The 26,354-nt window shown below is 36.6% G+C and overlaps 1 protein-coding gene across 9 annotated transcripts in view; it reads left to right on the top strand.

The window, feature by feature from the left end:
• SLC4A10 (solute carrier family 4 member 10) overlaps window positions 1-26,354 on the top strand; it is a 190,591-nt gene that overhangs the window by 71,225 nt on the left and 93,012 nt on the right. For 3 of the 9 annotated variants that reach the window (XM_030488859.1, XM_030488861.1, XM_030488862.1), the window contains 2 exons: window positions 22,336-22,525; window positions 25,375-25,456. In XM_030488859.1, coding sequence (XP_030344719.1) covers window positions 22,499-22,525; window positions 25,375-25,456 — 109 coding nt within the window. In that variant the 5' untranslated portion in view covers window positions 22,336-22,498. Of the gene's footprint in view, window positions 1-863; window positions 1,304-22,335; window positions 22,526-25,374; window positions 25,457-26,354 lie in introns of those variants that run through there. The other 6 variants (XM_030488857.1, XM_030488863.1, XM_030488864.1 and 3 more) reach the window with 4 other exon arrangements.

Raw genomic sequence — 26,354 nt, 5'->3', positions numbered from 1 at the left:
GTTTTGTCTGTAAAATTTGACCAGTAGCAATATATTTCAATATGTGTTCAGGAGATGTTTGTCTGTGTTTAAGGATACGGACTGAGTGCCTCAATAGGGCTTTCTCACTGTGTGAACATCAGTAACTTTTCTGTGGGTCTGGAATGCAGATAACTTTAATAAGTTATCATTATTAAATGATAACTTTTTCCAGTTTTTTGGTGGGACTGTTTCATCTTAGTTCTGTGAAGTGAATTTTTTGTTTGCATAAGTTTGTTGCCATAATGATAGCAACAATAAACATAAATAGCGATTTATAATAATAAATCTAATTTGCATCAAGTATGTGTTTTAATAAAAAATCTGGTTATTACTTTTAGTCTTAATAATTTAAAAATTACTAAGGAGAATACTGTACATTTGTTAGCTTGAAAGGTCTCTTGTATCAGAAAAAAACCATGCATGATTGTTTTGTTTGATATCAAAACACATTTTTGCTGTCATAATACTGGCACATTCTCAAGGCATGCTGTTTTCTGGCTGCTAGCAGGCAGTAATGGAAACAATGCAGTGATCATGCAATTTATTTGAAAATAAACACTAAAAATTCTTAGGCAAGCAATGTTTTTAATTTAGGATTCATAAGGCTGCATAAAATAGCTGTTTTAGTACCACAAAGGTATTTAAATGCCTTGCTGCCTCTGAATTGTTTATAATTTCTTTCTGGTAATTTTCCTTTGGATCAGATTGTGAGGCTGCTTCTGAATAGTGATAGTGCTTATTGAGGAGTGGTCATGCAAGCAAAATGTGATAACCTCGATATGTCACTTCATCTGCCGTTTTTCTTTTGTTAATGCAAAGCTGGTTGCATAATATCTGATTTCTCCTTTAGCTGACCACAGATGAAAACGAAATCTATAATGGCAGCGCTTGATTTTATAAAAAACTCAAGTGAGGAGTTGAAGGATGTGGCTTGTTCTGTTTGGATGATGCAGGATTGCTTTAAGCAGTAAGCTTACTGTTTTCAGATGGCATTAGCAGCATCAGTGATATAGCTGTGTCAGCCTCCTTGACTACTGGATGTCTGTAATCGCACAGAGAGAACTATATTTAAGATCTGATATCTTGAGGGTAATGACTCCAGCACTTACTGATGGACAGAATGGCTGTTAATGCTTTCTTCACTAGCCCTGAAGATTTTGAAAGATAGATGGGTCTGTGATGTACTTCTGTAAGACAGGAAATGCAATTTTTGGGGGTCTCTGGAAATAGAAAGGTCATGCAGCTTGGAACCGGCGAGACATTACAGTCTCTAAGTCATCAGGTATGACCTCATAGTTTATTCTAATATTTTTAATGCAAGGGTTTGTTTTACAGTTTTAGGTCATTTACAATCTCTTTGTCTGTGTAATTGTTTCATGTTGGATTTGCCACAGGATTTGTCGGTAGACTGTTTACATAAGCAGAGCAATGTATATCTTGGAAATCTAACGTGTTGTTAATTGCTGTTTGAACAATGTGAGGTTATTTCATATGTATTTTCAACCTGTTTTTATTGTGAATATGATTTCTTTTAACTAATTCAGGGTAAAAGGTTATACCTTTGCTGTAAAGTAAAATTACACGATTGTATTGCATTTTTACTTTGCTTTATCTTTACATGGCACACAAAGCTATTGTGAATGTGTGTGTTTGTCATATGAAATGCAGTATTAGGCAACTCTTTACCTACAGTGGCAGGTTATTTAAAACAACGTATCACATTGTGTAACAGGACTGAGCTATTCTGCAGGCACAGATCTTGCTTCATTTTCTTTTTATTTTGCAGTTGTAGAATATTTTTTTTTTTTTTTGCTTCATTTCAAATCAGTTTAAAAATAGCTCACTGAACGTAACAGTGAAAGTTTGGCAAGATAACGCTCCTCCTTTTAATTATTACACTTAGTGACACAAACTAATAGTAATGGGTTATAAATGAGAAGGTGAATAACTTAAATATTTAGAATGTTGTTTAAAACTAAATGCATTTTACTTACGCATGTCTCATCCTTTTTGTTTTTAACTGTTGCCAACTTTATTGCAAGGCTGATACAAAAGTATCTGCTAATGTATTGTGGTGATGGGGAGGATAATCAGAGTACGTAAACCACCAAGTATGTGGGTATTTTACATAGGAAGGTAGTGGCCTAATTTCATGTATGGAGCACAAAATGTAATTGGAGATACTGTTATAACTTCAGGTGTTATAAATGCTAAATAATAGCCACTGTTTCCCTTGAATACATCATAGAGCAGTTATGTTTAAATTTGTAGAAATTTATTTTAAAACAGTGATATTCAGCTCCATCTTAAGAAATTCTAGATGTATTTGCAGAACATTTCCATGGCAACGTGTTTGGCCATGTGTTTTAAAAGCTCCACTGAAGCCTGAAAGTAGTGTGCAATTTTTCTGTCACTTGCTTTACCCTTGTAGAACAACAATTTTCACATATAACTGGACTGCAGATTGGCTGGGGTGAGTGATAATTCCTGACCCCAAAGCACAGGATTAAGTGATCAAGATTTAAAAATATTTTCATATTTCCACATAGAAATGTAAACATGTGAAACATGGATTCAGTTTTGCATTTAAAACTGTATTCTGGTTTTAGCCCCATTTAATAACATTCTGTTGGAAATATATGTGTGTGGGAGACCACAGAAGACCAAACTTAAGAATGTGCAGCAAATTGCTTCAGTAAAAATGGCTGTCTTTTCATTTTTAATTAAAAACATATTTGTAAAAAAATGTTGTATTACTTTTATTAGCCATAATTTATATTTCCCAGTCTACTTATCCAGCTTACGTTTGTATTAATAATGGAGAAAGACTGCCCTGCTCTTAAGCTTGATTAGGTTTGGAATGACTTAACTATACCTTTCACTTGCTACAAGATCTCTTTAATCTGTTAGAATTTATTTTCAGTATTTTAATGTATTAGTCACAATGAGTACATTCTGTTTCTTGGCATTGGAATGAAATTCCTGAAAGTATTGGTTTCACGGTATTTTGGTGCTTTGCAGGGCATTTATGGACTTTTTATTAGGATGAACCCTCCCCCCAGCTTCTTTGTTTTCTTTATTCAAGTATAATTTAAAATCTTGACTTACATGCATTTTGAAGTTGTTTCTGAACTCTCCTTTGCTCATTTAAAATATTTAGATCTCTCTGGAATTTTGCGTAACTGGAAGCTATAGCAGTATGTCATATGCTTATCCTGGACTCAATTTCATCATTTATATTAATTCTGCAAACTGTGTTCTGTGCGTGGTTTTGAAATGTATCATTGATAATAATCTTCAAATTGTGCAATAAACATCCATTGCGGCCTGTTTAGGATAGAAACTCTGTTTACAGAGGAAAAGAAATTGGTGAAGAATGCTTACTTGAGGAAGTGTGTGTTTAGGTCATTCCATTTTGGAACAATAATTTTACTGACTATTGCAAGTGAATTTGAATATGTTTTTTCACTCAAAGGAGACAGTTCTATTATAGATCCTTCTTAATTTTAATGGACTAAAGAATATTACCCCAAAGGAATGTGTTAAGGAAGTGAAGCTGTTTTCTAAAAGAAGGAGTTGCAGCAACGTGGAGACTTACACATGAAAGCAGGGAATCAGACTGAAGAGATCAGAAAACTTAAAACTACAAACTATTTTGCTTGCTTAAAAAAGCTTGCTTAAAAAAGCCGTTCCCCTCCCCCACCCCCCCAAAAAAAAAATCAAGAAAGAAAAAAGACAGGTTTAAAATGTGTTTGCTGATACTTGGTCATATTGCACAAATTTGAAGTAATCGAATCCAGTGGCAGTGTGTTGGTATCAACAAGAAAGGTTTCTTTTATTTCTGTAGACTATACCATCTCTTCTAACCAAGTTGATTGCAACTGTCAGTGTTTGAAGAATGCTATGTAGAGAAGGATTAGCCTAACTAAAGTATTCTTTCCCTATGACTATGCATAATGAATACACATCCATGAGTATATGTTTCCCTGTATTTAAACATTCCAATTTACAGAACTTGATTATAAAGGTCTTAAAAGAAACAGAGCTCTGTATGGATGTTTTAGGAACAGAGTTAACTAGTGAGTTGGGCAAGAAGCCCAATATCTGTGTCATTTACTAATTCTAAATGTGAATGCTCACACTCATGTCAATACTCAGTTGCGTAGTGGTTTTACTTTTTATTGATCGGTGTTCTGATTCCACACTGCTGACTTTTTTCCTATGTTACAGTGCTAGTTTTTAAGGAAATGGCAATACTAGGACTAATAGGAGATTATGGCCAAACATTCACAACTAGCAAAACAACACAAGAAGTAAAAAGTACTTTCAGAGTGAGTTGAAAGAATTCAAGTCCTTTCGTCCTATGTTAGTCTCTCTCCCAAGAGATGATCCCATTCTCTGGTCAAATTCTCCTCGTTTAGTACTTTAATTAATATACCAAGTCATTTGGCCTCATAACCTGAACTATGGAAGGCTTAGAATCAGCATGTCAGAAAGGTCTAAAACAATCAGCATGTCAGAAAGGTCTAAAACATAAAGTAACATAGCATAAATATGTAATAGCGAACAGTAAGGTCACAAAATACATAGCTAAGTGACTAGTGTTCCAAGAATGCTCTCTTCCATTTAGTGTTCCAAGAATATCACCATTTGATCATTTGAATAAAAATCGTTTAAAGGAGATTTGCTGGGATGCAGTATGAAAATGTGGACAAATCACAACAATAATGCCACAGTAATCTGTTAAAAAAATTTTAAATAGTCATAATTAGTCCCAACCAATTCCGGGACCACCTGAGAGGGAGTAGTAGGGAAGGTGACCATAATTCTGGTAAATTCCAATAGGCCATTTACTAATTAAGATCGACATAAACTAGAGAGTAAGCTACCTAATGCCTTCAGTGTGCTACACGGATTTCAGTGTGACCCTTAAAAGGGAGAGCATCACTTTCTGGAGTAATTTAAAAAATGTATATAACAGTAAGAGGTTACAATATGTGACTGATGATATGGTGGGGTAATACTGCTATTTCCATTTTATTAAGGGTGTAATTTTTTTTTCTTAAGTGATACTTCTTATATTTAATTTGTGCTCATTTCCTCTTGCCCTGTCACTGGGCACCACTGAGAAGAGTCTGGTTAAGCTTTTGCTACTTCCCACCCAGTCATGTATTTGTATGCTCTGATAAGACTCCTCTGAGCCTTCTCGAGGCTGAAGCAGCCCCAGTGCTCTTGGCCTCCTCTTCTATGACCTTTATGGCCCTTTACTGGGCTTACTCCAGTACATCCATGTCTTTCTTATAAGAAGGACGCCCAGAACTGTACAGAATGCCCCATTTATGTCTCAGCAGGGCTGAGTGGTAGACTCACATTATCTGGTAAAGAAATTTGGATTGTCTGTTAACTAGTCAGTGAAATATAGGAAACTTGAATCCTTGAAAAATGAGGATTTAATATACTGAAAATTATAAGTACTATCTGTTGGTAATCTTATGGAGAAGAAAAGCTTTGAAATAACTCTGCTTAATTCATAGCAGTTGTTTTAGTGATGAAACCTCGTGTTGTTTTGGAATGTCTTACATGGAATCTATGTCCCCCAGCGCCAATTGATACAAGCAAAGAATAATTCCTAAAGGGAAAGGTTAAGCTTTAATATTTTGAGCTAAGCAAATTTTAAAGTAACTGAGTAAGAAGATATTGTCTGGTATGATATCACTAATAATCACAGAATCATAGAATGGTTTGGGTTGGAAAGGACCTTAAGATGATCTAGTTCCAGCCCCCCTACCATAGGCAGGGACGCCTCAGGCTAGACCATGTTGCCCAAGACTGTCCAACCCGGCCTTGAACACTGCCAGGAATATGGAGCATTTACCACTTCTTTGGGCAGCCCATTCCAGTGCCTCACCACCCTCACAGTAAAGAACTTCTTCCTTATATCTAACCTGAACTTCCCCTGTTTAAGTTTAAACCCATTACCCTTGTCCTGTCGCTATAGTTCCTGATGAAGAGTCCCTCTCTGCCATCCTTGTAGGCCCCCTTCAGATATTGGAAGGCTGCTGTGATAAAAAATAAAAGTTAACTGTCGGGATCATGAACTCCAGGGATTCATAAGTTTTGTTTTAGTCAACTTGCCAAAAATAATTTGTTAATTTCTAGTGGAAACTCAGAGCATGCACAGAGCTCTCAAATGTGCTCAACTGTTGCAGCAGCCATCAAGTGACAGAAAATATTCAGCTTGGTGCATTGAATGAAAATGTAAAACAGGCATTTAAGTGACATGAGGGAGTGTTGTGGTATTGTAAGAATTTTCTCATTTTTGTAATAGCTTCCCTCTTTTCCCCCAGGCTGCTTAAATAAACTAAAAATGTGTATAGGAGCCTTCAGTGATTCAAGATTCATCCTTTTCTCTACTGATAGCATAATGAGTTCACTTGTTTAAATTCTCTTTATTAAAGATTTTACGCAGGCACACAGAGTCGTTAAAATACGTGTAAAAAATCATACCCATATGGTTTGCATCCACATTTAATGCAATTAAAGCTATTTTAACAAAAGTAGTGTCGGTTTTATGTCCAAATCCCATGACAAAAATTTTCCAGGAAAAGCAATGTCACTTTTTGTACCTGAATCCTGCAAGTTGAACAGCAGAGAAATACATTGTCCTTGTATTAGTAAGGGGAGCTGCAATTGAGCAATTCCATTCAGGTGTGGAGTTGCTCTGGAGATGGGATTTCGCATGGTGGAGACCTGATGTCAAGCTTATGTGAGGGGGTTAACTGTGCTTTAGGGGGGTTTCTGTCTGAGAGTTAGTCATGCAGGTCAGTTACACCATCCACTGTCACTCTTTAGTTCAATTTTTCAAGGTGTTTAAGTGTTTATTTTCTATTTTCCTGCTAAGGTTATCTGAAATACTTTAAACTTGGGGGGGGTGGGGTGGGTTGGGAATCAGACTGCTCTTTCCCCTTTTCTTCTCCCCATTGTTCATCTAACTTTTCAAGCCCTGTACCATGAATAAATTTTGATGAATATAAGATTTTGGACTTTGTGCATATACATGTGTCTTAAACAGCAGTTGTGCATATCACAACTTTGTATTTAAATTTAGGCAACTCTTAGTATATGAGAAAGTGGAGGTTGGTTGGTGTTACCCTCGTGTTGACTGCCATGTACCATTTTTAATGGAGTACACTGAATGGACATTAGAAAAATCTAATAGGTATGGAAAATACAAAATGATAGTTTTGTAACAATGTAATGCAGTGATTTCTTATGGCATTATATATTCTGCTGAAGATTATTCCTGGGTGCTTAGATTTCATGTGGTAAGTATAGGACTAGTTCTGTGAGTGCTACTGAGGATGAAGCTGTCTGGTAACTGTGGCTGGATCTTTGGTGTATCATTTGTGGTAGTTGTGCTAATACGTGTCAAAAATGCTACTTCTTAAATCACCAGTGCGCAGGATTTGATGGAGGTTGCTGTATGTTGCTGGTAAAGTTTACCTAACTTTACATGAAATATGAGACATGGGGATATGAAAAGCTGTCTTGGCATTCTTTTGGTCTGGAAGGAAGTGATGACCTCTTTCTTCAGGAACTGGAGAAGCTTGCCTGGTTGCCTTTGCCAGACTTCTCCCCTCTGCTAGATCTCAGTGTACTGTCACCAGTCTTTCTGGATGTAGTCATGGGTGAATTTCTCATTGCTGTTAATGAGCATCTTGCAGTGACTCACTGGGCTTGGTTATTGCCCATTCTGCCTTCTGCTCTCCTCCTCCTCTTTCCGGAGTGGTTTTCTTATTTTGTAGGGTGCAGACATGCTGAAATTTCTCAGCCATCTAACTTCTAATGCAAAGATGCATATTTGCAGTGGATGTCAGTGAGAGATGTAATCTGTGCTGTCAAAAGTAGTTACTAGCACTGCCTTGTGTCCTGAACATCTATGGTAGCAACAACCTCAGCGCAGATCTGAGACATGCTCTGGGTCCTTTTCTTGTCTGCTTCAACAGATAAGAAGTGTTGTTTCCTTTTTAGTGTCCTTTGCAATTGCTGAGGCAGGGATTAAATTTACATTTTTAGCAATGTCTGTATCATCAGCTGTAAACAAATTTCCCTGGCAGTCGCTTAGACTTTATTTCCCACATGGGCCTCCTTTTATGTCCATATAAATGTCATTATCAATTTCTAGTTTAATTTCCTTTTAATCTTCCTGTCTTTGCTTGGCTATACTGTACACACCTGTAGATCTGTAATTTAATATAGGAACATAAAGAATAGCACTTTTATCTTCCAATATGCTCTGCATAAAATTTCTTAAGGTGACCTGAAGAATCTGTTATGCTGTTTATTCAGTCATAGGAAACAAGATAGGCTCTTTGGCTTTGGACACTTTTGGCATCTGCTTCTATACAGAACCGGGCAGCAGGGATCCTATAAAGTAAATTGGTTAAGCCCTGAAGCTGATGGTGTGCCCATAATGGATGCTTCTGCCTTCCAGCATGTTCATCACCATGTATCTCCCTCTCTTGGTTTTCAGTTTACTTACTGGGATATTCATAGTCATGTACAGTGACGTAGTACTGTTGTGGAACAAAACTGCTCTTCTCGGAATACAGCAGGGGGTTACATCTTTTCCAAGGCAAGAAGCATCCCATTCTCAGTAACCCTCAGTTTGGGAAATTGTCTGTGTTAATGAAGGCAGGGTTTTCTTTGCTTCATCAGGTTTCTAGTGCAATTCTGCTCAGTTTGAATTTATGTGTATTTATAACTTCCTGGCCTGTTGTCAGAGGACCTCTTGATCAATTTCAGTGCAGAACTGCAAATGTCATTCAGATCCCTCAGCTGATATGTGTTTCCCTGGAACATTCCACAGGATTAATTGATTTCCAGTGTATCATGCTTACTTACATGTCCTGCAATTCTATTCTTTATAACAGTTTCTCTGAATTTGCGCATTGCTAGCAACAGGCTTATTGGTTGATTGTTTACAAACACGGGAAATCTTTTTAGAAGATTTGTTGTAGTTGTTGTAGTTGACATCATATGTGCAGTCTTCCAGTTCAAAGGTGAGTTCAGGTAATCTAGTTCAAAGGTATGAGAGGTGATTTCAAGGAAGGATGTTTCACGCCACATTTGGTGTCTCACCTGTAGAATTTGGGATTATAAACTGGGTTTTGTTGACTAAAATATCTTAAGAGTCGTTCTGTTGGAAGGATATGCAAATTTATTACCTCTGCTTTTAGGCTGGCTGGATCTCCACAGAGATGTAATGCAGCATTTCAGAAACAACAAAACTGAGAAAGCAGGAACATTCAGAAAGTGTTTAAAAGTGAGACAAGTACAAGATAATAATGTCACATAGTTTCAATTTTTTCATGGACAGATTGAAAAAGCCATCATGCCTTTGCTAATCTTTTATTGTTCTCTGGCACGAGCATTATTTTTGTGATTCAGGGTGATGAAAAATGAACAAGAATGAGAATAATCATGAATAAATTTTTCAAGGGGATAATAGTAGTATCTATTAATGGAACTATGCACAGGATGTGTTGACTTGATCTTTATGATATTGAAAAGGAGACATTTCTTTTACTTCATAATTAAATATGTCACTTGCAACTCCCCCCCTTTATTTTTTTTATAGCAGATGAATAATAAATAGGCATAGACAGTGTGATAGGCTAAACTGCCCCTTCCAGTGATTGTGAGGTGGATGGGGCAGGTTTCCTGGCTGCCCTGTGCAAGTCAGATCCACTGCTAAAAGAAGTGGAGACATTTGCTTTTTCTGTTTCTCTCTTCTTTTTTCCCTCTATGAAAAATTCTTCAGTTTAAACGTAAGCTGTACAGGGAGATGTAGTTTCAGTCTTTAGTGGTCTTATAAAAGCTTTGGGCCTTCTCAGTTTGAAGGTTCAGGGGACATCTTGGTTCTGTTCTTCTGACTTTCTGTTATTGCTTCTAGTCTCTTATTGACTTTTTGTACACTCTGTTGCAGTTTAAAATATGCTTATTCTTTTTCTTAGTAGAGGAAAGCTCTTATGGTATGTGCTTTTTGGTGTTCTATTGCAGTCCATGGCAGTGTTATAGTTTAAAATAAAAAACATCTGGAATCTTACCTAGCTTCCATCCTGCTGAGTTCCTACTGACCACACAGGAGTTGTGCAAGGTACAAGTTAATGTAGGATTTCTCATACCTTATGGGGATTAACATCCCTGTCATGATCCAGTCTACTGAGAATTCCCCCAGTTGGAACTGGATTTGTAATCTTGATGAATTACAAACTTCCTTCCTTGAGTTTTGAATTCTGCCAGGTTTACATCAGGAGGTGAAATGATACCAGAGCATAAAGGTTTCAAAGAAAATAAAATTCTTACACATAACTCTTAATTTTTTTCCTAAGTGCTGGTGTCCCTTTGCTTTTTAAGTGTGCATATCTGTGAATTTAATAGCATAGCAGAGTGGCAGGGAAGGAGTGGATTTCAAGTAACACTTTTTTTTCCCTTTTTTTTTCTCTTTCTTTCTCAGGTGGATCAGCTCCTAGAGCTTTAAGTGTTAGCTGAAATCTGTGGTTCCCATACATAGCACACCTGGTTGCACCCTTACTTGGGGACCAAAAGCCCTTGTGTAACTTCCTGGGATAGGTATGGTTTAAAATACATTAGCTGGCATTCTTCTGTTTACAGTCCGTTGACTTCAGAAATCTTCTACTTGAAAACAATTCTTGGTAAAGATAAGTATCAGACATACTAGCTGTGATGTTCGGCTTGGAAAAGAATAAGTATGCTCAAAATAACAATACAAGCTTCTTAAAAAATGACAAACACTCCTTTCCAAAGAACCCAGACATCTGATCGTCCAAGGGTGCAGAATAACACTTGACCAGGGGTATTGTTTACTCTCTTGTGTACTATATCTTGAGAAGAATTAAGCAATCAATGTGCTATTCTGGCAAATGTGCTATTCTGGCAAATGATCCATAAATACGATTAAAACTCCTGGGAGAATATGGCTCAGATTAGTCCAGTTCTGCATTACTAAAGATTTATTAGTGTATGTTGGCATGAATTTCTAATACAGAGTGTACAAGTATAAAATGCCTTAACCAATACTGCTTATATGGACTTGTCATGCAATATAAGCTTCAGTGGATTAAATGCTTTCCTAGTGTAACTATGTCATAGCAAATCATCCTTATCAACTAGCATTTTAAATCACCATATAATTTGTTAAAACAACTAATGTGTGTCAGGGTATATGTAACAGCTTTAGATACAGAAATTTCAGGATTGATGAAAGCAATCAGGATGGTACTGTTTCCTTTCTCTTGTTATTTTTTGGTTGCTTTACTGGTACTTTATTGTCTCGATGCTTTCTGATGCTTTTCCTGCTTTTATATCAACCCGTGTCCAGACTACACTTCTTTTGGTATTCTCTGTCCTTCTTCCCTTAAATTACATCTGCCTTTGGTTCAGCTTCCTCTCTGTGCCATTCCTGTCGCTTCCTATTTTCCCTCAGATGCAAAGCTCCTCATCTCCTCCATTATCTAGTCTTTTATTTTCTTGATGTTTTTGGAATGCTACTGGTCTCAGAGAACCTGGAGGTTGTCTTTTTACCTCCTACTGTTCCCTCCAGCCCACAGAAGTATGTTCCCTTGTTTATTAACACTGCCTCATCTATGATCCTTTCTGTCGAGACTGTTACCTTCAACAATATCCACTGGTAATTTAGGTCAAAGAAATTGGTACTTCTCTGCTGTTATTCTTAAGCTCTGCCTGCTCCCAGCTTTATTTATTAATTTACTTTATTTATTTTGAACAATAGAATTACCTTCTGCCTGCCTTGCTGATGTTTTTATGGTCTGCATGCACACAACTCTACCTATTCTCGTCTCTCTGTCTGACTTTCATTCACAATTTCTCACCCTTCAGTTTGCTTATGGATAACCATCCAACTCTGTAGCTGCCCTGGTGCTGTTGTTTCTCATTTGAGTTGTAGAACATGTGCCAAATCAGCTACACACTCAAGTTGGTCTTTTCTCTGCGCTTGTTCTCCGAGTTCCTTTTCTGTGATAACTGTTTAAACATTTTCACCATTTTTATTCTGCCTCTCTCCCAGAATGGGACTTTGTAAAACTTTCGTTTTGTCTGTCTTAATAACGTCATTTCTGCTGCTGTTTCCTTTATTCCTGTGTTCTTTCCTCTGTCAGTTTATCGGTTCCCTTCAGACTCTGTTTTTTTTGTTCTTCTCATGCAGTTCCAAACCCTTTTGACAATTCATGGTCCTGGCTGACTCCCAGTATCCACTTTCTCAGTTCCTAATGCCATCTGCCATGCTTCAGAGATACTGCTGACTGTCTCTGGTGAAAATCTTTTGATTCTGTTGACTTTCTGTATTTCCTAATCTCTGGGATTTTTGTCATCTGTTATGAGTATCTTTGTTTGCAGTTTTGCTAGTTCTGTATTTTTTTATTAATCATACGCATTTCATTCAGCTTATCTATTCCCTTCTCTCTCCATGTGAACTTCTTAAAACCAACCAACTAATGTTGAAATTCAAGCTTCCTCTTCATTTAGTGAAACAGACATTAAATTTTTGTTTTGTGGTCTTTGAACCTGTTCTGATGAACCCATCCTTATCCCTATCCACCTTCTGACCTTCTGCTGTTCTTTTTTTCTTCTTCATTTTTGTTTCTCTTCTTGAATTGCTTCCTGTACACAAGAAATCTGAGTCTCATGTTAAAAAATCCCAACACAAAACAACTCTCAATTTCAGAAGTTTCTGTTCACCACATTAACATCCTACCCCGAGACCTCCCTCATCTCACCATACCCTTACTGTGCTTTGTACAGTTGTCTTAATTACTTGTCTTCTAATGCCTTTCTAGAACTGCTTACTTCCGTTTTCTGTCTTTTGCACTGAAATTTATCTCACTAACGTTCCACTTCTTCCTGGAGGATTTCCAGGCTAGTCCTTTATTCTCCTCCACTCCATCTGTCATCTCTCTGCAATGCTATGTTGTAGTCTTCACTAGATTTTGTTGTTCTTAGACATTTGTCATTTTGTCCTTGCTGATTCTCTTTCTTTTCAGACTCAGTTTCTTATTGGGTGGGTCTTCTCTGCCCCTCCTCCTCTTTCTGTATGTAGGTGTGTGTTTAGATCTCTCAGGAATCCATCCTCAGCCTTTGCATCCTCCTCCACACCTTACTTCAGCTAATGTAGCCGTAAGCATGGCTTCTTTATGAAGGCATCCCTACTTTATTTTTTAGTGGTCTTCCTCCAATCCAGTTAAGCTGTACTTCTCTCAGAAAATTTTCTTGGTCTTTGGTGGTCATCTGAATATACTCATGTTCGGAAAAATTACTGAGTTTTCTTTACTTTCCGCATGTGCTCTTCTTGCACTATGCAGTTCCAAGGTCTGTCAGTTCCTATTTGTCCATGTAGCCATAAATCAGATTGAAGGCTTGCTTGCCTCAACACTGTGATTGTTATGATCTCATCTGCCTGTCTGATGCTAATACTTATAGCTTTGCTTTACTTAATTACTGGTGTTAACATCATCTTCACTTACCATTCTGTCTACATCACTTGGTTTTTAGTCTATTTACTCATCTTCTTAAATACAAACTTCTTACTTTGAAAAGCATTACAATTTGCCTTCCCCTTTTTCTTCCAAGGGAGAGATTTTACGACAAAGTTGAATTTTGTGTTTTCTCTACTGGTAGTATTGGTTTTGGTTTCCAAATGCTATTCATTTTACAGTCAGTGTACTTGCTCTTAATGTGCCTGATCTTTGTTGACACTCCTTCTCAAAACTCCTTCTATAAAGTTAAGTATAGCCTGTTAATGGCTGGGCAGGTGTGTCAGTTGTGTGCATCTTGTTATACTTAGGTTGCCAAGAATTCTTAACTTAAGGCTATTTCTTGTTTGTATACCTACGAGCTATAATGTTTCTTTTAAATTATAGGACCATTGAAATAGTTATAAATAAAGTAATTTATTTGAATTATTGACTATCACATCATGCATATATTTTCAGTATGTATGTCAACAGAGCCCACAGACACTATTTTTGATTCTCCACACATGGCATGTTTAATAACAGTGCTAGTTAAAGAAAAAGTAGGCAGAATTTGCAGGTACAAGGAAGGATGCTTGTAAGGCCAAATACAGATCAGAAGGTATTATTATTTTAGTACCTATATTGAGATCCTGCCATAAGAGGAAGAGCCTATTCTACTAAGTCTGATATAAACTTGTAATAAATGAAGGACTGATCCAAGTAACTTGTGGTATAATGTTTATATGACTAGAATTTTCTTTTTTGTGTTCATCACAAAGAAATCCTTTAATAAATTCTTTAAATAAAAGGACATAATAAATAAATACTGAATAAAAATTCCTTAATAGAAGGAGATGGTGGTGTCTTGGCAAGGAAGGCCGTGAAAAGCATCTGCTGGATATTATTTTTCATCATTGCGCTTTTAACTGTTTTCACTTTAGAGTGGTATAATGAAATACAAGTAGTAATATGTAATTCAGAAATCTCATTACTTGTGTTGTGCCAATAACACTTAATATCTAGTAATTTCTGCCATTTTCTCAAAATACTAAATACTGGGGACACTTAGATCAGAGAGATAGAGTTTGAAAGGTGAAATTTTATGGGATACTAGTTATCTAGTAAATACATAAATGAACAGGTAAATACTATGCCTGTGAGACGGACTGAAAAAAAAAAAATTGCTTGGGGAAAGTTTCCTTGCCATTACCAAAACAGGAACGCAGTCCTGACAGCCTTTCTATTTAAAAGACTGTATCTATCACCACCAGAAAGACTCCCAAGTTCCTAAGGAAGACAGTAGTTAGAGGTTAGCTAATATCCTTCAAAGCTCTGATGGAGATCATTGTATCTTCCCTTGCTGTTCTCTATCTACAGCTGCATATGGGTCTGTCAGTTGAGTAGCATTATGTGAAAATAGACGATGAAAGTAATGCTCTTTTCTAACAATAAAATCCTTTAATACAGAAGCACTGACAAAACATGTATAAACTGGTAATGCCATGTTCACATTTACTTTCTACTGTGTAGTAATACTTGTCCTTTTTCCTTTCTAAAAGTTATGTTCTGTAATTTCTATATAAAGCACACTGTTAAAGCCATATCAGTTGTTTCTAACTTTCTTCTTGCTTGTTTTTATTGTCAAATATCTTAACTGGTCTAGAACAACAAGGTCATGGAAGTGATGATGTTTAAAGCTTCCAGATTACAGCAGACATGCAATGTGTACAAGTCTAATTCTTAGATCTATGAGAGTTAGGAAGGCCACTTGAAGTACTATTTATAATTCATATGTAGCTTTGATTCTTTGGCAGTGCGGTTCAAATTCCTGAATGTGTATCTTGTGAACTTGTGCAGTCTAGACTTTTAAACTGTACAGGTACCTCATTATCTAGTCCATTGTCACGATCAATTTCCCAATATATTTTCGGTGAGTCTTTGATATAAAAATTCTCTTTACAGTGCAGTATGTCATTTCCTGGGCAGAAGTGTGATGCACAAGTAACTTCAAAATTGGTATCTCAAATCTGTTTATTTGACCTGTTACTTCTTGGAACACATTATCAATTTCATCATCTCACTTCTTGTCTGCCTTTTACTTTTCTCCCCACTGCTTCTGCACTGTTTACTGCTTTTCATAATTCCTATGTGAATTAATTAGAGTATCTGAACTTTCAGATAGCAGATCATATCAGCAGTGGCTTGGAGGACATTATTATTTTTTATCTTTGTGAATAAAGTGGCTTCTGACTGTTTTCTCTGGCATTGCCCTCCCCAGTCACCATGGCTTCTTGATGCCCTGAGAGAGATGAATAGTGAGAGCAAAGATAATCAGAATGTCACTGTCTGATTATGAGATGGAGAGTTTTTCTTGTCTTACACTGAGACTATATAGGCAGTGCAAAAGGTCTTTCCATTTCTGTTAAGGTAACAGTTCGTTTGTATGCCGCAGAATATTTCTGGGTGATACGAATCTGGGGGTTTTTTTGGGTGGTTTTTTTCCCAATCACATCAATAACAGTTGCCTTGGTAACAAAATCATTCATGGCAACAAAAGCACATAGATCAACCTAAATCTTTGGAGATGGGAAGTACTAGGTTATTTGTTCTGGATTTTCTGCTGAAGTTACTCCATGATGATATAGATGATTTGGGAATTCTTCAGACTAACCCCCACATTTGAATTTATACCTTTTGGCCAAGAGAGACTTGTCAGTTGTCTTCAAGGAAGTTATGTACAAGTTTCAATTTAAAAAACCTAACTTAATCAAACACAATTATCTTTTCTTTTCTGGAGGATAGTAGATCATATAGAAGACAAGTCTGAAAGACTACAGGAATCTAATTTAATCTTTGGGCATGCAACAGAAAATTGTATGGTATTCTGAGTTGGTTTTTTTGTTTGTTTTGGGTTTTTTTATGACAAGGGATGATAAAAGGGCCATATTTTTCAAGACTTCAGTTAGATTTGGTTTTGCTGCTAGTAGAGCAGCAATATCATGAGTGTTGGCAAACTTATTTGGAAGGTTAGTAATGAGTTTGGCTACGTGGGGATTATCACACTTGATCAAACTGATAGTCCATCTAGTTTACTACCCTGTCGCTCCAGATAGTCTTAATAGGACTCTTCTAAGTCTCAGCATTTTTCAGCCCATCTTCAGTGACAGTCAGTCTACCTAAGATCTTGCGTAACCTGTGGAAGCACCCATCACTTTGCATTGATTATTAGAAAAGTGGATGGTGATGTCATCTCTAGTTAAGGCAACTTCAGTTAGGTACCAAAAGTTTTATAGAATTAATGCTTGGATTGTGCTTGTCAAGAGTGTTTGTCAACTGAAAACTGTGGGTAGGTCTGAGAAACAGAAGAATCACTGAACATTATATTGGTGTTACTGAGAGGAGTTAATTTATTATTGATCATTCTGGCTTGTGATCTCAAAAAAAGGTGATGTGTTGAACTATAGTTGGCGTACATTTGTATGTAACAGATGCAGACTCCAGACTGCATAATTTTTGTGGCTGTAAAGGAAGACAAAAAGTCCTCTCTCCCGCGTTCTAGCTGCTAAGACAGGTTCTGATAAGTTGGTCGTGACCTCTTTTCTTCATTGCACTTGCTGCTTCCACATGAGTAGCTGCTGCAAGAAGAGTGCCTTCTGTGATTCTTTTCTCTGACCCTAGTTCTAGGTAAAGAAGTCTCAAAACACGTCAACTTTTCTGAGGCTGAAGGCAGATCCTATGAGATGGGAAATGTATCCAACTTAGAACCCAGTGTATCTTAATGCTGAGTAAGAAACTAGCCGTTAACATAATTTACGTTTTTCCATTTACTGCCCAGCATCTAATATCCTATTGCATAGTGGGCTAAACTCAGCATGTTTATCTACGCCTAAATAATGCTGTTATCTTGGATCTATCCTCAGCTGGCATTGTGCCAAGAGGGAGCCCAGGCGTGGTAAAAGTAAATCTCGTTTGGGCTTTGGATAAAGTCCTTGCATCCATCTTCATGCTGCTGGACTTCTCCGTAGTAGCTGACATAGGCATTGTTATGAATGAGAAAAGAGAATTTCAGCTGATGGGACTGCACTAGGATGATATAAGACATTTGAATAATAATCACAGAGATAAAAAATAACCATGCCTCAGCTTGAGATCTGTGCTGTTCTTGCCTCCATAATTTGTAAGTATTTGACAGTGTAGTAAAGAAAAATATAAAGCAAAGGGAATAATATCTCAGTCATACAGATGTGACCCAGCTTAACTAGCAGCAAGGAACACTGTCTTTTGTTTATTCAGAGGTCTGGCTGAGACTAGCAACTGAATAAAGATTAGTTTACAAAACTGGCAGATGTGATACGGTAGGAAGGAAGGGGAGAAGTTACAGGAATCTTAACATGACTGAAAATGTTCAAAGGAACACCATAACCTAGGTGCCGCCTTCAGGTTTTGTAAGGCGCTCACATCATTTGGGCATTCCTGATAACTTTACTCTGAGTCATACAAAACATGACAAGTACAGCTGCAATTAAATGCAGGTGCTTCAAACAGGTAGTGGAATCCAGAAAGAATTTAAGAGTTCATTATTTCTTTATAATATCCAATGCTCCAACAGGTTTATCAAGCTTTAGTGGGAACATTGTGTGTCATCCCCTCCCCTCCTTTTGTTGCTGCAGTTATTAGTACAACAGGTGTGTATGAAGAATAGATAACATAATGTATTTGCCTTGCAAATGTAGAAATATATACCTAAAATGGCTTTCTAAGAAAGAAGATTCCTTATCAAATGATACGGAAATATTTCAGTGATTATACATTCATTTATGCATCAGTTCTTATTGACTGTATTGCGTATAAGGGTAAATAACCAGCACAGGATGATTCAAAGTAGATAAACACAGGAATTGCATGTATTTGTGAGCATTTACTTGTCTGTAGAACTTCTTTGTGTTATTTGTGTATGCATTTTCTGCTTGTGCTTCATATCATTAAATTTATAACAGTAGTATGTGCTTAGATTTAATGTCTGCAATGATTATCTATGTTTACATGTTACAGGAATTGCGTTATTACATTAAATGTGTGCTTAGTCTCAGGTCAGTAGCAAATTAGTTCTTTGGAGCCAGTGCTGATTAGTGCAATTTTTAGCAGCATTGCAGAAGATGGTATTTCTTTACTGAGCCATGCTAAACGGTATCTTGGTTTTTGCTATGTAAGAGAAAAGGGAAAAAGAGGCAGAGAAAGATGCTTTTATGCATATGATATGCAGCCCTGGGGAAGATGCAAATCTGGAATGAAAACTAATTGCTTTCTACTTTGTTGCATAGCCTGAGCTATGCAGAGTAGGGCTGACCAAAAGGAGTATGTGCTTTATGTTAACTAGTAGTGATTACTGCAGAAAGCTGCCGCAAACCCAGACCTTATTGAATTAGGTGTTTTGATGGGTCTTCCTTGATAGATGGATAGAGGGGAAAAGGATGATAATAGTGTAGCTAGTGGAATGGAAAAGCAATTATATTTAATCAGAAAGATAAAATTCACTGTACTTCATACCTCGAAAGATTGCTAAATATGATTATATGTAACATAAGTAATTAAACACAATTATATTCAAAAAGTTTGGGTGTTACTTCCCCCCTACCCTGTGCTTGTCTTCAGAAAGAGAAAAGAATTGTAGCATCTAAATTGTGGGCATACATATTGCGCACTGAACCAGTTTTGTGTGGCTGTGTCTGTTCAAGGACAGTTTAAAGGACAAGGCTGAACGTGGCAGTCACCAGTGATTTGCATCCTACAACAGGGAGGCATCCGTCTACATATAACAGCTTTTTAGCCATTTAGGTTAATTGTCTTTACAAGCTAATTCCAATATGCTCGTGGCAGATCCCGAGTTCAAATAACTCACTTTTCTATATCTTTAATAATGCCATTTTTCTGAAATGTCAAGCTGAACTTGACAAAAGGATCTTAAACGTAGAAATATTGTGTCATGGGTCTGTGAAATAAATACAACACAAAACAGTAGTGCTGGAATATCTTCAGACTGGGAAGGCAATCGTGGTATGTATGTGATGTCTGGGTAAGTGTTTAGAATTTCTTTACAGACCATTTGAAAGGTGAATACACAAGGTTTACACCACTAACTTGATTTCAGATTATATATTTTATCATATATTAGAGTTCCATTTTTTAATTTGTGACTATTGATAATATAAAATAACTAGAATAATTTTATATTATAGCTTTCTATTGTTCGTAGGAATGCAGTATTTAATATTTTATGCTGACAGGCGTTCCTGAGTTCCAGATGGCATTGGAGAATTATGTAGGTTGTCTGATCATCAGTAAGTGGCTTATATGGAGAAGTAATTAATACCATGATTATTTTTCTTATGAGTCATCAGGTGTGTCATGCATAATTTCTACTGCAGAAAAGATCAAAATGGCTTCTGCTCTGCTGTGTAGAAGTATACCAAAAAGGATTCTTTTTGGTTATGTTTTCACTTGTGCGGTGGGTGTATTAAGAGTGTAATTAAAAAGGAAAAGGATTTTACCCGAAGGTTTAAAAATGCTGAAAATTTTTCTGTAATATTCTCTGGAATACTCTCTGGAGCTGATTTTTGTGTTGTATTTCAAAGGAAATCAATCATCCAGTTTATTGAAAACACTGACCAAATATCAGAGACAGAAAATAAAAGTAGCCAGGTATGAAGAAAATTAGGTAGAAAGAAGTATTAAGAAAAGAAGTAATTTCTGGTTTTCCATGTAAAATTAAAATTTTAGTGTTATCCAGTGTTCAAAATATATTGGCACCAAATACCATACCAGTGGAGCAGAGTACCTACCAAGGGAAGGTCAGCGAGACATGTTTATTGCAACTATTTAATAACTTTCTATTGTTCTAATAATTTCCTGTTTCCTAATGTGTATTTATTGTTGTACTATTTTTTTTCCATGTATGGTACTGATCAGCACAGATTGATCATCAGTAAAAATTTGTGCAATATTCAGGTAGCTTTTATGATATATGCAATAGTGTCTTTTAAGATCATGCATTGGTTTTCCTTTTTTAGTAAATACATATAATAAATATATATAAAAAACATATAATAAAAATTGTGTGTATTGTCACCTAGGCTTTAGTCTACCTTCTTGTCATTTAAAATGTGAGGAATATGTCCGAATTCCATCATCCAGAAATATACTGAAACTTCTACAAGTGTGTCTAAATTAGCACATATGTATTTAAAAATGTGTGTCATATGCTTTAGTATGGATCCACCTTTGAAAGGAGGTATTTTCCCTTTCCATTCAGTCATCTACCACGTGATGAAAGCACTGACAGTTTGTAAAAGCTATAACTAAAAATGCCTAAAAACATCTGTCATACAATGAGGCTTCTCTGCTTTTCTAAATGTGTAGTTTCTCCATTAATTAAAGTGGTCTGAGGTGTAGAAGGGCAGTGCACAGTTCTGGGAGGTGACAGGTTTAAGGATCAGCCTCTTTGCAACACAATATGAATCACAGTTAGGGCTGTATTATAGCTAAAGATGAAGCTTTGGGAAGCTTTCCAGGAGGTCATTTATCTAGCTTTGGAATATCCTGGGTAGTGAGATTTATCAATACATGTGTGGAAAGGGCACTTTAGACATTTGTTTTCGGTTTCTAAACCATGGTCCTTTCTATTCCTTCTGACCAATACACTTAAAATTCCTGGCAACAGCTGCAGCCTCACTTTGTACTCTGATAAGCAGGTTGTTGATCTAAGGTTGAAAATCAGTGGTCCTAGCAGCCATGATGACCTTCATCCTTCATGACTGAAGAAGTGGAAGCCAAATGTCTTTAAAGGTTGTTTATTGCCTTTTAATTTTGTTCAAATACATGTTTCCATGTTATAGTGTGTGGTGGCACTGTAAAGGATGCAGAGGATGACTCTACTATCTGCTTTTCTATACTCACCACTGTGTTTAAATTACTAGTACAATATAGTAACAACTGTGTCTGTAAGACTCTCATTAAGTTAGATTTTTCTGTGAAATATGCGCAGCAGATGCTGCTATGTGGTGAAGGTCATTTCAGCATTCATTTGGAAGATCTGAGAGGTGAAATCATGGACTGAGTAGAGTTGCTGAGCCCTGGTCTCCAAGGAGTTTGTGGTTTCCACGTGAAAGCCTCAGCTTTTACTTACTTTTTTTATCCCAGATACATTATTTCTTTTACTGTCTGTTTGCTGATATTTTATTGCTATAGGGAAATAGCTTTGTATGTACATTTTAGATAAACCATTGCGTGATAACTATATAAAACCATAAAATATTAACAAATACAATTAAAAAGAGAGAGAAATGTTAGGTTGTTTATAAATATAAGCCATGTTTATTGTGCTCCGATTACAGCTTCACATAAATACAATTCTGCTGCAGGATTGCTTTTGAATTAGGCTAACAGAATGCAAGCCCAGTATATTTATTTTTATGAAAGCTTTGTCCAGTTAAGTTGTCAAAGCTGTGCACTGTAGAAGTATTAAAAGGTATTGCTATACATTGGTTTAATGAAAAAACCCAAAACGCTTTATGCCTAAATGTTGATTTTGATCAGTCTGTTGTTTCCTATCATCGTCTCTTCACATGGGTAAACTTTCCTAAATTGAATGACTTAGCACTTCTGTGGTGCTTTACAGTTCTGAAATGCTATGTGAATATATTATAGCATAGAGCAGCCCGGTCAGGAAGGTAGATAAGTAAGTATTATTATCCCTATTTTACAGATGGGGAAGCTGAGGCACAGAGATTAAGTGACTTTCCCAAGGCCACACAGCAAGTCAGTGGCAGATCCAGGATTAGCGCTCGGGGACTTCCTGGATCCCTCTCCCATGCTTTAAGCAGTAGACCACAGTGTTCACTGGACTCAGCAAGCAACTCATTGCAATAATGGACAGTTCCAAGGACTCGTACCTGGTCAGTGTGTCCACGCATTTTTTTGCAGACTCCTGCAATATGTCAGTATGGTTTGAATACGCCAGTCCTAGCAGATTTGTGCACTATGTAATATTTCTGACCTTCATCATCTTCAAATGGGGTGAAAGGAAGAAGTGTTAGAGTTCTGACATAAAAATGGCATGGTTGTGAAAAGCATTCAGTTTTCATGCTTCATTCTGATTCTGCTGAAACTAATGGGCAAAACTGCAGTGGATTCATGGCTTTGTTAGTGTGGAGGTTGGTGACTGCTTGGTACATTAAAAATCATCCAGAGCATGAATTCTGTCTTCCATGACTATAGTTAGTCTTGCTGATGCTTTCAGTTTGAAACTTTAATTTATTGCAACACTTAGAAATAATAATTTCATAGTTTTTCTGAAAAGCTAGTAAAAAGCAGATCATTATCAACTGAATTAAGATTCTAGTCTCTAGTTGTCATGGGAAAGCTGAGTGGATCTGCCACTATTTTTACTTGTATGGCAATAGTGTTTACCTCCAAATAAGATTAAGACCTAATTGCACAAAACGAATAGTGAGCCCTTCCCTCCCTTCTCCCCTCCTCCGAGGAGATAATACAGGAATCACAGAAATTACTTCTAGACTAAATGCAGTGTGACTCTTGTACTGGTAGATGCAAGGTGGCTTTTGTACTGCTCCCTGGGAAGTGAGAGTGTACAGTGCAAGGCCTGTTTAATTGGTCTTTGCTCAGAGTTTGACAAGTGAATTGGCAACAACACAATACTCCCAATTAAGCTGTTTTTCCCTGTAATATTAATGGAATAAACCCACTTCTGAGAATGAGGCGAGACTGAGATTTGCTGTGACATTACAGGAAGAGGAGGCAGGGAAGCAAAAGGTTGCCAGAAGCTGAAAATTGAACACATGGGAAAGGAGAAGTCAAAGTGTATGAGCATATTTTGATAAATATTAATGAATTAATTTGTATTTCATTTACTTAGATGATCTGTAAAGGCTTTAAACTGTCCAGCAATTTAATGTGTTCCCTATTGTAAATTTCTCCTAACATTGTTTCCATAAGGCCTTTTCAGTATCGGTAAAATACTGGTGGCTGTCTTATACTAGAATAGCACTATTTCTGATATGGCTGCAATACAAATACGGACTTTGGCATCCTGCCTAACCTTTCACCCGGGGGCATGGCATCATGCCAACATGACAAATGCCCAGTTGTGTCTAAACTGCTTAAAATAATGGATTCATTTTTTCCTAAGATGATCAAATGGTTTGTGTGAAATTATACTGCCCTGGTACACCTTAATAGATTATTAGGTTGTTCTAAATTATTAAAAGACAAACCAGTTTCAATAGAAGGCCTCTTCTCATTGCCAGATTGTAGTTACGTACTATTATCTGTGGGAAAGCTCTAGTAAAGATACTTTAACACTCTAAGTCTCTCTTTCTTTTCTTTAACAGCCCAGATGCTTGGAGCTGACACATTCCTAGGATTTTTCTATATAACATAGATACAGCATGATAGCTATTTTTAAAAAAGAGAGGGGCCTGAAACAAAAACTTATATCCGGAATGCATGACATCCAGCTCTAGATGTGAATCTTTTTGCCTGGGGCATCTGCTCTTTAAGGAGAGATGCTTATGTAGTTAATTTCTTGTTATATTCTGTTTCATTCTATATATAGATATAGATATTTAGCATATAACATTGATATTCAAACTCCCTTGCTTCAGACTTCCATTAAAATACAAATTTTATATACTGGAATCAAGCAGTTCTAGTTCTAATACCGCTTACTAAAACCCTTTCACTAATGACAAGTAAATATGTATTCATGATGCATTATTTCATGCTTTTGTATAATTCATCTTTTTTTCTTCATCATCACTTACTGGAAACCACACTAAATCATGTTGTGAAATATAGGCTGTATTTAGCAACTGTATTTTTACAATTGCTGATGTCAAACTCGTAGTAAAGCCTGTATTTGTTTTAGCCCTGTTGCTGAAATCCTGAAAGATTTCTCTACTTAGGGAAACATGATTTCCTCCCCTCCCCCCTTCATGTCAGAAGTGACCACAATACCTAATTTCTGTAGCTTTTTTAGCCTAAGCATGATACACTAATTCATCACATGGCACATTTACAGTGTAGTAGAGAATAGTTAAAATGCATGTATGGCTACAGTATAAAACAAGAAATATATGTTCTTAAGGAAGAACAGCTTCTCTCTTTTCTACTATTAGTTTATGCTCTCTGCCTTAATTGTAATTACAATTGCTGTTCGTAAAGAAAAGAATTTACCAGTAAGCAACGTGAAAACCTTTGCAATTCACCAGTAAGCAAAGCCAGTTGTTTTCATGGTATTAAAGTATTCTTTTGTACCATATTGTCAATGAGTATCATTCTCTAGCTTTGCCAAAGTATAGGCAGTGTTCATGTTAATAATTTGGAAATTCTGTTTGTAGCTCAAGATCCTGGTCAGAAGACAAAAATACGTGTGCAATCCCTTTCTTCAAGAGTACAAGAATAAAGCTACCTCTACCAGACATTTCTTCCCTCATCTCTTTCATTGTCCTATTGGCTCATGTTTTTCTTAGTTCCCAGTAATCAATGTTTATTCATCATCTTTGCAGTTTTTAACATTTCTTCACATGTCAGTTAGCTATAATCTTACTTCAGTAAAAAGTGAGGTATAAAAAATAGATTTTAATAAGAAAATTAAATTCTTAAAAGCTTTTTTGTTCCTGAGTAGGAAAAATAAATAAATACTAAAAGCATTTTTGTTTCATAATACTATACAGTCTTACAAATTTTCCAAATGAGAAGCAGCTTACCTGTTCTTCTTTTGCAGAGGAATGATGAAGAGGCTGTTGTGGATAGAGGTGGAACTCGCTCCATTCTGAAAACACATTTTGAAAAGGAAGATCTAGAAGGTGAGAGATTATTTTTCTGTGCATCACATTGTCTCTTTTTTTCTGAAGCTATTGAAATGCAATTCCAGTGTGCAAACTTACTTTGACCAGGGATGCAATAAGAGTGAACAAGAGAGTAGAATCTTATGATTAATTTTAAAAAGACAAATATTACTCTCTTCTCACACTGGTGCTCAGATAGAGATGATGGTGGAGTTTGCTCTATAATCTATAATAAAGTCCTGTCAACATGTGTGCATAACTTTAGATGAGTCTTTCTACCTTTAAGTTTCAAAATATGTAAATGCAAACAGGACCGATGATTTAGTACTTAAAATGGCTTCTACACTTGCTTTACTGTCCCCATCTAGTTGCCTAGCCACATCTTCAGCTGAACAAAAACATGCTGAAGTGACACAGATTGTACAGATACTTGATAATACACACTCCAGAAACCACCTAACATCATGTAGAAGAAAGTGAGAAGTTATGAGAACTGTGTTATCATATTGGCCTAATAATTCAGATAGTCTCAGAAAGAGTTGCATTTCCTACATCTGAAAAGTTACCTGCCTCATGTCTAAAGAGAGGTATCTCCATCTGTGCATGAACTCGAGCTTTCTAAATGCCTACCCTTGATTACTTCATCATCTTTTTTTTCTTCTCCTTTCTCTTGGGGCTGTATGAATTTTATGTTCTCTGCTGCATGATGGCCATACTGATGATTTTATGTGAATGTCAACATGATACACAACTACTCCCTGTTTTGCTTCCTTCAGCAGTGCCTCAAAAAGCAGATTGTTTACATTTTGAAAGGGGCCTGGATGTGTTAGTGTTTATGAGGTAATCTCTCACAGAAGGATGTGTTACTCAGTGTAGTATGTATAAGATCAGTAGCTCTCTGCTCAGTCTGTGGCAA

Source organism: Strigops habroptila, chromosome 5, assembly GCF_004027225.2.
Source record: "Strigops habroptila isolate Jane chromosome 5, bStrHab1.2.pri, whole genome shotgun sequence".
Classification (NCBI taxonomy): domain Eukaryota; kingdom Metazoa; phylum Chordata; class Aves; order Psittaciformes; family Psittacidae; genus Strigops; species Strigops habroptila.
The sequence above is the reverse complement of the archived record's forward strand: the minus strand, read 5'-3'. Positions and strand labels throughout refer to the sequence as shown.